At 36.3% G+C, this 14,762-nt stretch overlaps 1 protein-coding gene across 2 annotated transcripts in view; it reads right to left on the bottom strand.

Annotated features, from left to right (window-relative positions):
• Nucleotides 1-386: 386 nt before the first annotated feature.
• The window catches only part of MOSPD2 (motile sperm domain containing 2), a 42,350-nt gene continuing 27,974 nt past the window's right edge, over nucleotides 387-14,762 (bottom strand). Inside the window, exons 8-15 of one of the 2 annotated variants that reach the window (XM_019666311.1) lie at nucleotides 12,910-13,034; nucleotides 10,121-10,297; nucleotides 9,406-9,518; nucleotides 7,194-7,290; nucleotides 6,243-6,339; nucleotides 5,717-5,846; nucleotides 3,437-3,539; nucleotides 387-1,229 (exon numbers count right to left, since the gene is read on the bottom strand). In XM_019666311.1, coding sequence (XP_019521856.1) covers nucleotides 1,188-1,229; nucleotides 3,437-3,539; nucleotides 5,717-5,846; nucleotides 6,243-6,339; nucleotides 7,194-7,290; nucleotides 9,406-9,518; nucleotides 10,121-10,297; nucleotides 12,910-13,034 — 884 coding nt within the window. In that variant the 3' untranslated portion in view covers nucleotides 387-1,187. Of the gene's footprint in view, nucleotides 1,230-2,550; nucleotides 2,839-3,436; nucleotides 3,540-5,716; nucleotides 5,847-6,242; nucleotides 6,340-7,193; nucleotides 7,291-9,405; nucleotides 9,519-10,120; nucleotides 10,298-12,909; nucleotides 13,035-14,762 lie in introns of those variants that run through there. The other variant, XM_019666302.1, reaches the window with a different exon arrangement.

Genomic DNA, 14,762 nt, shown 5'->3' with positions numbered 1-14,762 from the left:
GTATGAGGACGAGGGGAATCTGGGGCAGCTCTGGCGATAGGTTTCACAATGGAGCCCCAGCTATGACAGTGAGTCCAATGCTAAGTCTGAAGAAAACAGCTCTGCTGAAGAGCAGCCAGACCCTGACCAGGGGGGCGAGGAGACGAGGGACACCAAGGAGGGGTCACCTGGTAACGCCATTGCATCTGGAAGCTTGCAGGGCTGTCCTTATAAAAATGCAAAGCAGGTCTAAAAGAAATTAATGTGATCTTTAAAAGGTCAGGGTGAATCGGAACATTGACTTTCGAATGCTTGATCAATTAGAGACCAGAGACTTTTCCTAATGATATTTATTTCATAAATGTAATTATTTTTCTAAAACATATTAAAATAGAAAACATGTTCTTTTGATCAATTTATACAAAGAAAATACCAATATAGTAATAAAAATACTGAAAATATATGAAAAGCACCAGAACATTAGAGAAATTACACTGGCAACAATTCTAGGAATATATTTTTTTTGCAATTGTACAATAAAGTGCTATTAAATCCAGTCAAAGTTAGTGGCAAGATATAAAAAATTATGGTATTATTATGAAATTTGAGGCTAGGTTTACCAGCAATTGCATTTTTAGGCTACTTGCAGATCAAACTAATGGTATTCCATTAATGTTTTCATGCAAACTCTATTAATTTCCATCTTCAAGTGAAAACAATCTAAATCTAAATGTTGATTCTTGGTACTCTGTCATAAACAGGTAATCACATGATTCAAAATAAAATTAATTTTAGAGTACCAAAAATAATAATCAAATGTGATTAAATAAAATCAAGACAATAAAATCAAATGTAAATATATGTGATTAATCAAGACAAGTACTAAAGTTTAGATGCCTTTGATTTTATAGTTAATTTTCATTCATTAGTAACACTTAATAGACACACAAACATTAAGAAGATGTTATTAAATTCAACTGGCCAGACATCAGGGCAGAACATTTCAGTGAATGAACGTAATTTTCATATGAAACATTAAAGGGACACTGTTAGGACAATACATTTCCAATTTTGACTAATTATTTCCTCATTTATTTGCAGAGGAACAAAAAGCATACACTTTGGGATTAGATTAGATTAAAGGCACGAATTTAACATGTAGGGGGAAACCGCTGTGCACACACACAGGGAAAGGCTATGGATAGTACTTAGGGTGGACTGCCGTCACTTTCACGTCTGGAGGTGGCAAACTGAAACAGAAAAACCCAAATTAAGACCGAGTATCAGACCAGTGTCCTTTTAAGGTTTTATTTCTTAGGCCAGTTTTGAAGGGACTTTATTATATTGTTCTTCATAACTCTATTTTGGAACCATCAACTTCTCCAGACGAAAGCTGCCAACACTACACCTCAGGATAATAATAATAAACAATCTCCAAACATGGCTTAGTCAACACTCACAATTTATTTTACAGGTAGACTATTTTTTTCTTTCATATGAAGTAGATTTACACGTGGACTAACATGGACTGAAACTGGACATATTAATGAAGAGAACAAACTCATTTCATTAGGCTCTTCTCCTGCGAGGTGTTTCTGTTTAAGAATTTAGGAACCGTCCCGGTATTACTGTGACAAAGGCAGAGTATCACTGAGCCCTGGTCTGAACGTTTTTTATAGTTGGTCACGAGTTCGTTTTTCACTCTTAAATGGAGAACTGACACTTGAGTTTCGATTTTTGTTTTTTTCATCCTTACAGATACTCTTTTGTCAAGTTCCCCTTTCATGGCTGATTTTTAACAAGGAACTGAAATGTAAACGAATTATACTGCTATGCATCTCAAAAACGAACTTTTCCAAAAATTTTATGTAACTCCTTCCATGTAGAAAAGGGGGTGGAGATGGGCAGTGGAGGATCAGGCCTTTGTAATAAATGAAGCAAAAGGCTCAGGTCAGGGTCCGGCCATAGCGAGCAACGTGAAACTGCATGAGAGAGAGAGAAGGGGAAATGGGACCGAAGACAGCTACCCTCTGGACATCGCTAGTAGAATTCAAGGAAAATCCAAACACACTGAGTTTTCCCCATTCCACCTAAGTGAGAGTGTTCGTAAAAAAGCCCGAGATTAATAAAAGGCAAGGGAGACTGATAAGAAACAAAGGCAAAGGTGGTTTGGCATTGAATAGTTTTACATTCCAAAAGAATATTGATTAGCATCTGGAAGTCTTTCTCAAAATTACAAAGTCATGATTACAGAAATTACTCTGTGTGTTTCTTCCAATATACATGTCCTATATACACATAGAAAAGCTAGTAAGTTGGCTCAGCTATAATAATTATGTTGTAAAAAAAGCAGATTACATTTTTTGGCTGCAACAAAGCATGTCATACTTTTCAGTTCAGCTCCTATATATACATGATAAAACTTAAGCTTTAAAAGTATTCAAATCAAAAGGAAAAAAAATAAGTTATATCTAAACTATTAATTTACACAACGGATATGTCTTTCCTTGCTTTCATAACTAGTTATGCGCTCTTATCATCAATTTCTTCAGTGTTTCCTTATTCTAACAGTTTCTTTTCAAGACTTGTATCTGTTCCCCTCTGTGTTGCACATGTCCTTTTAGGAAGCGCAGATGTGTGACGCTGTTAGTAGCATGGTGGAGAAGTTCTGGGTCTTACTTTTTCCAACTAATGGACAAAAGAGCCATGAGAAGCACTTCTTTAATTGTACAACAAACACAACAAAGAGATGACAAAAGCAAGCGAGAGCACTGTTAAGGAAAGCAGCAGCTGCTGGAACCAGATACAACGCTGAACTTGGTCTTCAAGCTTTTTATTGCTTTCTAGTAAACGATTGAGCTAAAGAGGGAAAAAAGGATGAAAGATTTGTATCAATAAAACAGTATATTAATCATGTGGATGACAAACAGGAATATTAGAAACCCAAACATTTACAGGATGGGGTCCATCTACTCTGAAAGGCTGGGAGCTGGAAATGCAATGAGCAATTAGATTTGTTTGGTGAACAGACCCGTATCTGCTTACTCTCATTTTGAAAAGGTCTACTTTTCTAGCTGAGAAAGGAGCAAAGCAATCACTTCCTGACGTTCCGAAAACAGCTACTTAGAAAGAGAACCACCACCCCAACCTCTTTTTCAAATTTAAATGCACTACATGGTACACCTTCCAAGAGAGCCAATTCTTTGATTACTCCCCAAACCATGTGCTTTGCTATATGGTCCCTAGTTCAAATTAAAATGGCCAGAGCTTTAAAAAAGTTAGTAGATCTCCAAAAGTAAGTCGCTGCTTACCATTTCTGATCTGGCTTCCCTTCACAAAGAAGAGAGCATTTCTGTCGTATCTATGCCAGAGGTTTTCCTTATGTCAGTGGGAAAAAAGTGAATTTCTAATGTTAATTAGCAGTAACAACTTTGTTTTAGGAAGAACGAACACTTACTTGTAGACACATATCTTCACTGGTTTTATCTGACATGTTAAAAGCACCGTCTTTTAATGTAAGAGTGGTTGGTTTACTGCTCTCAACAATATGGCATCTTAACCTATGAAAATCCAAAGGAAACATAACTTCTTAAAATTTTTAATAAAAGTAAAATATAAAATGAAAAAAATACAGAAGTATATGTAACACAGGTGAAAGTACTCATTCTTCTCCCCAGACACACCTAAGGTAGCAGTTTAGTGTGTATTTATCTTTGAAGGGGACAGAATCTGCAACCCCAAAATATGCCACTTTAGCATAAGGATTATCTTGAGCTGTTTTTTTTTTGAGAAACAGCAGACACAGGAAAAGCTCTAAAAACCGAGTACAAGTTACCCTTTTGTAAGAGACATTTACATTTATCTAGGGAATCTTCATTTGTAAACATGTCTCCCTCTCTGTACCAGGACAAGGAGGAATAAGTCTCAAGAAACTCTTATCACTGGAGAAGGCAAGGACTTAAATCTGCATAACAGCCTCCCCCTGGTTTACTGAGCTTTGCCTGATAACCCCTCGCAAACTCGCTCCCCACCACACACACATCTTCTTTTGCCTTTAGCTGGAGATGGTCTGGAAGATGGTGGTTTGGGCCATTTGGGGGAGTTACTCGGTTTTCCTGGGTCTCTCCCATGTATACAGGAGGGACACACATTATTCAACTTCTGTTTGTTTTTCTCCTGTGAATCTGTCTTTGATTTGGGGTGGGGGAAGTCTCAGCCAAGAACCTAGAAGAGTAAAGGAAAATTATTTTTCTTTCCCTACAGTCTGATGACTTACTACGGGACCTGTTCAGACACCATACTCGCTTGGGAGCCTGCAGATTGGATCCTGAAAAACTGGCAGAAGCTGGCGAAGGGTAAGACTTCTCACCATCGTCAGCTCTCCTGAATCTTATTCTAGTGCCAGGCTAAGAGAGGAAGCGAAAAATTTGACCTGTCCCTTCCTTTCCAAATGTAGGTTAGAAGGAGAATTAATAGTGGGAACCAGTTCCTTGGGTATAGCAACTGTGGTAGAGAGTTTTGTTAGGAGTTGTCTCATTTTCTATTGATCCTTTTTCCTCTCAGAAATGGTCACTATTTTGTCTCTTTTGTGTCATTTGTAATAAGGAGAACCATAAGCCCACATGAGTTCTTCCTTTCGTTGTGTTCTGTCTTGAGAGCATGGCTTTGTGACCAGTGAGAAGGTTCTCTCTGGTCTCTGCCAGCTGGAGGCTGCATGTGTCCACACGCATCTGGCGGCCAGTTTGTGACACAGAGTGACAAGCAGCATTCTCTGACTGTGCCAGCACCATAGGCATTTGTCATAAGAGGTCCCGGTCCATAATGGGCCTTCATTGTCTTAACCTTCACTGTGTCAGAAGTGCTGGAAACATCCCATTCCAGTAGCACCTGCCTGGTGTCACGGATTAGTGGGTCTGTGACTAGAGGCATCTTGCTTTCTTGTGGGAAACCTGAGAAGCGTCTGCACTACGCCATTCTTACTGCTGGCGACAGTGACAGTTTTTGCTTTCTTATGCTAACTCTAGGAGTGAACGTTCTGATTTTGTGAGGATCTGTGTTTTTGAACCCTTTTATAGGATACCTCCTGTGTCCATGGTTCAGTTATTAAAAGGCTTATTGGCTGAGTCATGATTGAGATTAATATAAGATCCTACTTGTCAATGGCCAGATGATAGAGCCTTTGAATTAAAAAACCTTCTGTGTTTGAAAAAATGTTAGAGAGCTCTCATTCTAAAAAGTTGTCTTACTGGTATCTATGGAAAGACCACATTGAAAGGAGGACACGAAGGAGTATGGCGGCTAGCCATAGGGACTTCCTTAGCAAGATGAAATTACAAGGCTCTTTTTACCTTCACTTTCCAACGATATCTACCAAATGTAGAGAAGAGTTGAAAAGATCAGTGGCCATTCATTCGGTCCCTACTCACAGGGACCCTGATTGACTCTAAGGGGTCTTCTTCCCACCAATGATTATACCACAGTTACCCGACAAGATCTGCGTTTTGACACCTCCAGATTCTTGCATTGGCCTGGAAGCAGGGGTCTGCTATTAGCAACCATCTTGAGAAACTCCAGGTCTCATTCACCTGGGCACCCCACAGCCTCGCAGAACTCAGGGCCCACACCAGATGCTTCAGTGTCTGCCAAACTGTAGAAGGAAGCTATGCCTGCCATGCAGCCACATTTTTCTTTCTGAGCCTTCCCACCACACTGGAATGCCTGTGAGGAAAAAGCATACCTGTGCTCCATCACTTTGTTTCTGAGAACTTCTTTCCAGAACTGACTCAGTTCTGCTGGGCCTGTGCCAGATGACTGTTCCATTTCTGCTGCCATTATCAGAAAACGGTCTTGGGCAGAGACGGTTAAACCTGCATTCCAAAAGAGCAGCTTATTATATAAACAGGAATCTTTATAAAGGGTTAGCTCTGTGCCTTAAGGCATTATTCTGGAAATAAACATTAAGGAAAAATAAGAATATGGAACGATCATAAAAAGGAAAAAGACCTAAAAATGAGGACTTCTTTTTCGAAATTCAATTTCAACTGGTATCAGTTTAAACAATTTGAAGTGTTAAAAACAACTGAAATTGTTTTAATGCTGGGAAGGACTTTAGAGACGCATTTGCCCGTCTCATTTTACACGTGGGAAAACACACTTTTACAGTGCAGTGAGGGAACTTACCGACACTGCAAATTTATAGATTCTAGCCCAGCCCAGGTCCCCCACCCCGCCACACCCACTGTGGCCATCATGAGACAACTTACCCCCGTGGGGAGACACAACTATATCAACCGATGCACCAGGGTCACAGCTGCTGTTGCTGGGCTTGACTCGGTATTTTTCTGGAGCAGTTGTTCTCACCTGTTCATAAACAAAGTAGTCATATAATATTCTTTATGCTTTTTGGGGGAAATGGCCTAAAAAGTACTTTGAACAAAACCAGCAGTTAATAATTAATAACCAGAATTTACCAAATAAGCTTTGTGGTTATGCATAAAATGTGTCTTTAGCCACCAACAGGAAAAAAGCATCTTGACTATTTAAAAAAGTATTCACTTATCTTCGAAGTCCAATTGTCACTTAGACTTCATCTTAAATACAAAAATTACTCCATCTGTTAAATATTTATCCTGTCTGCTAATCACATGAATTTAGAACTCATGTTACAATAGTGTTCAGAAATGAAAAACAAAACAAAACAATAGAGAATCAAAGGACAGTCACACATCCTAGCGGTTAAATTTAAATAGATGATTTTAGGAAGTAATAGCTACAGTGTGGGGTGGTGGTAGACTCACTCTTGTTACACTTAATGCTCAGTATCAGGTTAGCATCCAGTATAAACTACATTCCTGAATATACTACACTAGGGGGAAATGCACATTTGATTTTATAGTTTTATTTCCCACTGTTATTATGAATTAGAGTATTCATATGATGAAGAGTGATTTTTCTTGGGATTTTTATTTACAACAAATGTTGAACTCTGGGATTAATTTGGGCATTAGCCTATTTCTCCAAATAAAAGACTGAAATGCAGAACCCAGGAAAAATTTCATGCCACATGGTTAAAACCAGAAGGTAGTATAATATGCTTAAAACATCATAAATAAAAACATTGTGCAAGTACAAAATTATCTTTCAATTACAATATGTCTAAAATCATTTCCCATGTCAAATTTTCCCACATAATTTATTCTCTTTCAGAAATTTACCTTAAATGCCACTATGTTTTTAGTTACATTTGTCAACACAATTAAAGCTTTCTTCTCTCCAGATTCTGTACTTCCAAAATATAGTTCTTCTGCTGGGCTAAGTGATGATAAAAATATAAGGCATTTGTATTACTCAGAATAAATGACAATGTAATCATTAGCTTAAAGAAAAACATTTTGTTAGTATTTTATACTTGTTTGTATAGAGATTTCATCAAAAAGACAAGATTACAAAATAATTACCCAATAAAAAAACAAATAATTACCCTATATATTCTATATTTTAATCTTACCGATTCAATGCACGCTATTTAAAAAGTCCTATGGTTTCCCTAAGATCAAAAGCAAAATCAGGAGGAACAGAGAGAGAACTAGGAAGATTCTGAATTAGTTCTATAATCAGCACCACCTCAAAGTGCATTTTCTTAAACTCTTGGGAAGGTTACAGATAATGATCAAAGTATAGATAGAGTTGCTGCTTCAATTTCACCTAATTACAGATGAGAATGGGGCATATTTTTATACACCAGCAGAGAAGGTCATACCTTAAAAAGAAAGATCATTAGGGATGTATTCAAGTAACAGGATAATTTCTTACTAGATGAAGACTTTTTTTCTATGTAATAGGGAAGAAGCAAAATAAACAGAGAAATAAAATCTGGGATGGGAACTGCAGGAAGAACTTGTCAAACAGTAAAATCAGTGAGGCTCAAAATGCAAATTTTACTATTCTTGGCCACGGTAATGCCTGTGCCCTAAAATGAAAACAAAAAGATTCCAGCAAAGCTTGTGTCATTTAATTACATTAGCCAAATTGTATCAGGTGCCCCCAAACAATGGGAAGGACCTTGTTTTTGTTTTAGATAAAAAAATAAATTGTTCAGATAGACCTTGACTTTGAGATACATCTTTAAATAGATTCATGTTCTACCAGGAATGTCTTCCCTTCAGAGATGTTTATGAATCTAGAGAGCACGCATTTTTAAGGAAATACTCTCCCAGGAGGCCTTTGCCCAGCTTTGGACAAGATGGTAAATGAGTATGGTTGCTGGGTTCCTTTTAGGACTCAGTCTGAAATATGCCACAGAAAAGACAGGAAGGTTTTGGATCTCAGAACTGCTCTCAGTAACCAGCAGAAAAATTGTGAGAAGCTCTGGGGGACAGACATAGGTTGGGTCGTTGGGCGTGTGCAGAAGTGCTGTAACTTTCCCGGGGCGGAGGCAGGGAATGGCAGAGCCCGAAGTTCCACTTTGGCTTTCTCTTACGGCTCTTCTGGCCGTACCTCGACATTTATAAGCCAGGATCTATGGTTTGGCTAGGCCTCCAGTGGAAAAAAAGAGAGTAACTTCCAAACCAGGAGAGGGAAAAATGGGAAACAAAACTCCAAAGAGGGAAAATGGCAAAGAAAACCCATGGAAAACAACATGCACACGTATTTTTCTATCTCTCACATACAGACACAACAAATTCAAATATAATGGTAATCAAAATACATGTAAACAAACTAATCTCGTCAATTAGAGAATCTCAGATTCCATTTTTAAAAACTCTGACTGTATTGCTTATAACAGACATATACCTAAAACAGTTACATAGAAAGGTTTCAAGTAATGGGATAGAAAAATGATATATTAGGTCATCTCTAAAGAAAGATGGGATAGCAGTATTAATATATGGCTAAATATTTACCAACCAAAAGCATCATTAGTGAGAAAGAGGTCTTTACATAATGATAAAGAAACAATCCTGAATCTTTTGGGTTGCATAACATAGAAACAAAAATACAGATGGGCTGAAATTTGGCTTTGGTAAAAAAGTATTTTTCTGGTTCAGCTTCAGCTTTTGGAAGGTCAAATTGATAAATGCCTACATTTCAATGTTCTTTCTGGCCTCTCTGAACTTGAGCAAGTCTAACAGTATCAGTATAATAAGAAAAATACATGTCATTCAGATTTATTGTGAATATATGAATATTTACTTTTATTACCTGTTGTGATAATGAGGGCCTTATAAACACACTCAATGGAATAAATAACAAAAAGGTAACTAAAAATACCCACTATGTCTGGAAACCAAGGTGAGTTTCCAGATAATCCTTAATTTTATATTTCCACAGTTTCAAAAATACTATAGAAGTTTTTTACTTTGCAATTTCCTCAAGATGGTCAAAATATGTTATAAAAGCATAGCTAATAAAATCTTCTACTATTACCTGATATGTAATAAGGGCCCCTTAAATACGCTCAATGGTTTCTTGAAACCTTTCATCTTGGAATCAACCTTTTCATTTTCTTCTCCTTTGGAACTAGGTTCGGTTAGGTTAACCTAAGACAAAAAAATATATATATATATGAAGAAAACAATTTAGTTTCACAGCGACAGTTGGGTTGGTCATTAGGTCAAAAAGGAAACATATTGATTCAATCCAAATTATAATCTTTAATATAGGTTTATTATATCTAAATTGTATATTTAATATATATTAACATTACATTAACATATCTTTGCATGCCTACTATAAATGTCACTGTAGAAAATATAACATGGGCCTTCCCTTAAGACTCTTTAAATTTATTCTAAATTATATTGGATTTATCTATCAAGCCCCTGATTACTCATAACAAGATGACAACAAAGTGCTTTTTAAAATATTAAATAGAGGAAGAAGATCAAGGTAAAGTTTTCAATTAATTACTTTTATTTCAGATAAATAAAAAATATTTTAGATACAATTCCTTCCTGGTGCATTTCACGAATTTTTACACAGCAGTAGGGAATTGGCCCATGCCATCCTTCCTCTTTCTTTTTACACACAAAGATGAGACGGACAGAAAGTTGTAAGTGAATTACCCACAATCACATAGCGAGCCAGTAGTAGAACTGGGGCTAAGCCACAGCTTTTGACTCAGTTTTATTCTTAGAATTACCTTTTTCAGAAGAGCTGTTTGTTCTTCATTAGAAGCTGTTTCCAAGGTTTCTTTGCCATCACTTTCTATGTCTTCCTTACTTGAAGCTTCATCCTCACTGGCAATAGGCCCATTTTCACACAGTGGGGTCTGGAAGTCATCATCTACTAGTGGTGGATAGCTATACTTGAAAGGATCCTAAAAGAAAAGAATTTTGGATCAGCCTGCTAAGAGGTGGGTAGAAAAACAATTCTCTTAGTAAAGTTAAAATCCATTACTTTGGCCAAGAAAACAGACTGTAGTGAAATTTAAAACCGGAAAGGGAAAGAGTAGTAAGTGGTGTGGGACCCCTGGCCAGCCATCTGTAAAACAACCAAACTGGATCTTTAGCTCACTCTTTACACCAAAAGAATTTCAGACGCATGAAAGCTTTAACTGTGTGTGCACGTGTGCATGTGCGTGTACATATGCATGTGTGTGTTTATTTTTTAAAAACCATGTAAGATCCAGAACAACACACAGGAGGATTTTAAAAAACAACAAACCTAAGTAGGGATAGCCTTTCTAAGCATAGCACAGAACCTAGAAGGCATACAGATATTCATTAAAAATTGAGCACACTAAAATGAAATTTGTTCTTTAAGAAAAAGGTCACAACTGGGAAAATATGCACCACACATATCAGAAACAAAAGACAGCTTTTGTTAATATATACAAATCAACAAGAAAATAATAACCCAACAGAGCAGGGCATAAAGGAATAATAGATTTCACAGAAAAAGAATGAAGACTGCCTTTTAAATCATTGAAATATGCTCAACATCACCTACAATAAAAGAAATGCAAATTAAAACTATAATAAAATATTTTTTACCTGAGAGTGGCAAAATGAGAATATGTGTTGGCCAGAATCTCGTTCAAGCAGTCTCACACAGCATTGGTAAATGGGGGGACACTCTCTTTAGAGGGAAATTGGCAACAGCTATCAAAATTAAAAACTAAATATGCCCACTGACTTAATGATTTTATTTCTAGGAGTTTGTCTCCTACACATACTGCTGCATGTGTGTACCAAGAGTTATTTACAAGGATCGTCACTGTAGCATTATTAGTAATGGAAAAATGATTAGAAAATAAGGTGCCTTCAAAAGAGAACTGATTAAATAAGTTGTGTTATATTGACACAATGGAATATTCTGCAATACTTCAAAGAATCATAGACCTCTATGAATCAATATGGTATAACCTAAAAATAAATGAGGTGGAAAAAAACTCCACAACATGTATGATATGTGACCATTATGTAAAAAAACAGTGGGTGGAATATCTCCGGAAGGAGAGACAACTTGGAAACAGTGACCGCCTCTGGGGAGTAGCAGTGACCTTGGGTGGGACACGTACTTTTCACCATACTCTTAGACTTTTCAGTCTTTGGTATTGTTTGCTGTTTCTAAAAATATCATGTGCTTACATTATGTTTTGAAAACAAAACAAAATTATGTTAAAAAATAGCAGTCCTAACTACAATTTTGACTATACTCCTGAAGAAATACCACTAACAACAAAGAAGGGAAATAAAATAACCTTTCCTACCCCTGAAAATAAAAATAAACTTTACTAAGTGCTATTAATTTTAAGATATAACAATTCTATGGGCAAAATATAAAAAAAAATGACAAACCAAATCACTATTTTCAGGGTAGTACTTGAAATGAACCATACTCTGTTTTTCTAGGTTAAAATGTGCAATAAGTCTCCGAATAGGAAAGCAGCAAACTTTAAATTAAAAGTATTAGTTCAAGTTTTTTTAATCAAAGAAAACAAACAAAAGGACATACATACCAAAACTTTTCACCTTTCTATCCCCTTGGTTCTGGTTGAATACAATTATGCCAGGAAGGCAGTATACAAGGTAGATTATAAAAATCAAATAATAGAAATATTATCAATCAAGTTAACCCAAAGCATACCAATTCCATAGGTTTCAGAGTTTATTGAAAAAGTCATTATCAATATGTTTCATTTTTAAACAGTATTAAGAATTTAACACATACCTACTAATCCTGGTCTCTTATTTGTAAGGAGTAAAATCATTTCCAAACAATCTTGATAGTACATATTATCTTTTAAATTAAAAAGATTGTTCAACAGTAAACAATTGGATGCAAACTAAAGATACATCAAAATTAATACCTTATGGTTATTAACTAAATAATTATTTATGGTTATTAATTTAAAAATCTATATCTGTAGATGCTGAAATACTATGCAGCCATAAATAAGAATAAGGCAGCTTGTCACATTGATTTGGAATTATCTCCAAGACGTATTGTGAGAAAAAAAGCAGGATGCACAATAGTATATAAATATACTGTTTGCTTAAGAGAGATGGGAAGGAGAAAGGATTACATATATACTATATTTGCCTATACATATATTACATATGTAATACAGTTGCTTATATAGGCAATACAGATCCCTGGAAATGAATTTAAGAAATGAAAATGGGGAGGGGGACAGGGTGGTTGGGATAGCAGTAGAAAGACTTATTACTGAATACTTGTTTCTGAATACTAAGTACTTTTTTACTGAATACTGAGTCCTTTCCAGTTTAGAACCATTCAAAAATAGCACTGTAACAACTTGAAAACTTAAAAAATGTCTGTAACACTGCACTCTATTTTGGGGTATCTATGATCTTTCTTTGGATGTTATGACATTGCTTTTCCTTTTTCCTTGAGGAAAGAATACTGCCCAAAGCGCCGTGAGGCAGTCTTGTTTTAGAAACGAGTTTCCAGTACTATACTTACAGTTCCACCCATGTGGGGAGGCAGGTATTCTACACTGACATAGTCTTGGACTTCATTTTTACTTGTAAACTTCAACAAACTCACTGCTTCTGGACCAAGCCAGGATTTCACAATTTTGAAAGCAGCTGGAGAAAAAAACAAGTCACTTCGTTAAATTCTTTTCATTTTCTTTCTCAATTAGTTCACAGTATGTGCTAACGCATGTCTTCTGGAATTAGTTGGGGCTAACATCTTTTAATATGGGTCTTTCCATGCCATGATACTTAACATTCTCTAATTCCTGTAGGCATTTACACTGTGACTGTCCCTTATGGATTTCAAATGTTCCATGAAGATTCAGGAAGATTAAATTACCCGGATATTCTCTAATAAACTTATCAGGGTTCTGGCCTCTGCACAAATCCATCAATGATCCCAACTACTAAGATTTCCAGACACTGAATCAAACAGCATTGTAATTCGGGGAATAACTGCATAATTGTATGGGGAGAGTCATTTGCCTTACGCTTCTGATTAACCCGCAATCTCAAAAACCTCCTCAAATGGGAAGTCAGGAAGAGAAGGAAGCAGGTCTCCTCATTACAGGTGTGAGCTAGACCCAGACTTCTTCCATCCTAACCCCAAACTTCTCTGCCTTTCTCCCAAGCCCTGCAGTTTATGTAACTGGGGGGAATTGATGGAGTCTGCAAGAATACATTGTTATCAAACCCAGCTGTTTACTAATTCCAATCTGTTCTGTCATGCCATTCTGATTTATACTTAATTTTTAAAACCTCATTTCCGTCATGACATTCTAAGCACATTTTAAAGAAATGAAAAGAGGAATCCTGCATTAAATCTGCAAAAGCGTCAATAAAAAAATCAGGAAATAAAACGGCATAATAAACATTAAATAGTAGTTCAGAAAATTACGTTTTTACTTTGGCTAATTATGCTTAAATATTTTTTACATAACATTTACATTTTCATTAATTTACATTTTGAAAGTGTGAGCTGACATGTTTAAAGTTGTGCTACTTGAATTAACTAAAGTGCTAAATCAGATTTTTTAAGAACAGGTTAATTGAGATGTAATTTACATACCATAAAATTTCCCTTTTAAAGTATACACATTAATGGCTTTTAGTACATTCACAGAGTTGCACAACCATCAGCACTATCTAATTTTAGAACATTTTCATCACACCAAAAAGAAACCCTACCCATTAGCAGTCTCCTTATCCTCTCTTCTTCCACTCCCTGGCAAGCACTAATCTACTTTGTTTCTATGGATTTGCCTATTTAGGACATGTCATGTAAATGGAATCATACAATGTGTTTTTTTCCCTACTGGCTTTGTTCACTCAGCATGTTTTTAAGGTTCATCCATGATGCAGCACGTATCAGTACTGAATTCCTTTTTATGGCTGAATAATATTCTCTTTTATGGATGTAAAACATTTGTTTATCCATTCATCAACTGATGAACATTTGGGTTGGTTCCACTTTTCACTACTACAAATAATGCTGCTGTGAACATTTGTGTACAAGCTTTTGTGCAGACATGTGCTTTCAATTCTCTTGGGGATATACCTAGGAGTGGAATTGCTGGGTCATATGGTAATTCTATGTTTAACTTTTTGAGGAACCTCCATACTGTTTTTCACTGTGGCTACACCATTTTACATTCCCACCAGCAATGTACGCAGGTCCCAATTTCTCCACATCCTCACCAACACTTGTCACTGTCCATCTCTTTGATTCTAGCCATCCTAGGGGGTGTGAAGTATCTCACTTGGTTTTGACTTGACTTTCTCTAATGACTAATGATGTCGAGCATCTTTTTATGTGTTCATTGACCATTTGCATATCTT

This window comes from Hipposideros armiger, unplaced genomic scaffold (assembly GCF_001890085.2).
Source record: "Hipposideros armiger isolate ML-2016 unplaced genomic scaffold, ASM189008v1 scaffold_13, whole genome shotgun sequence".
Classification (NCBI taxonomy): Eukaryota; Metazoa; Chordata; class Mammalia; order Chiroptera; family Hipposideridae; genus Hipposideros; species Hipposideros armiger.
This window is presented reverse-complemented; position numbering and strand designations above follow the sequence as displayed.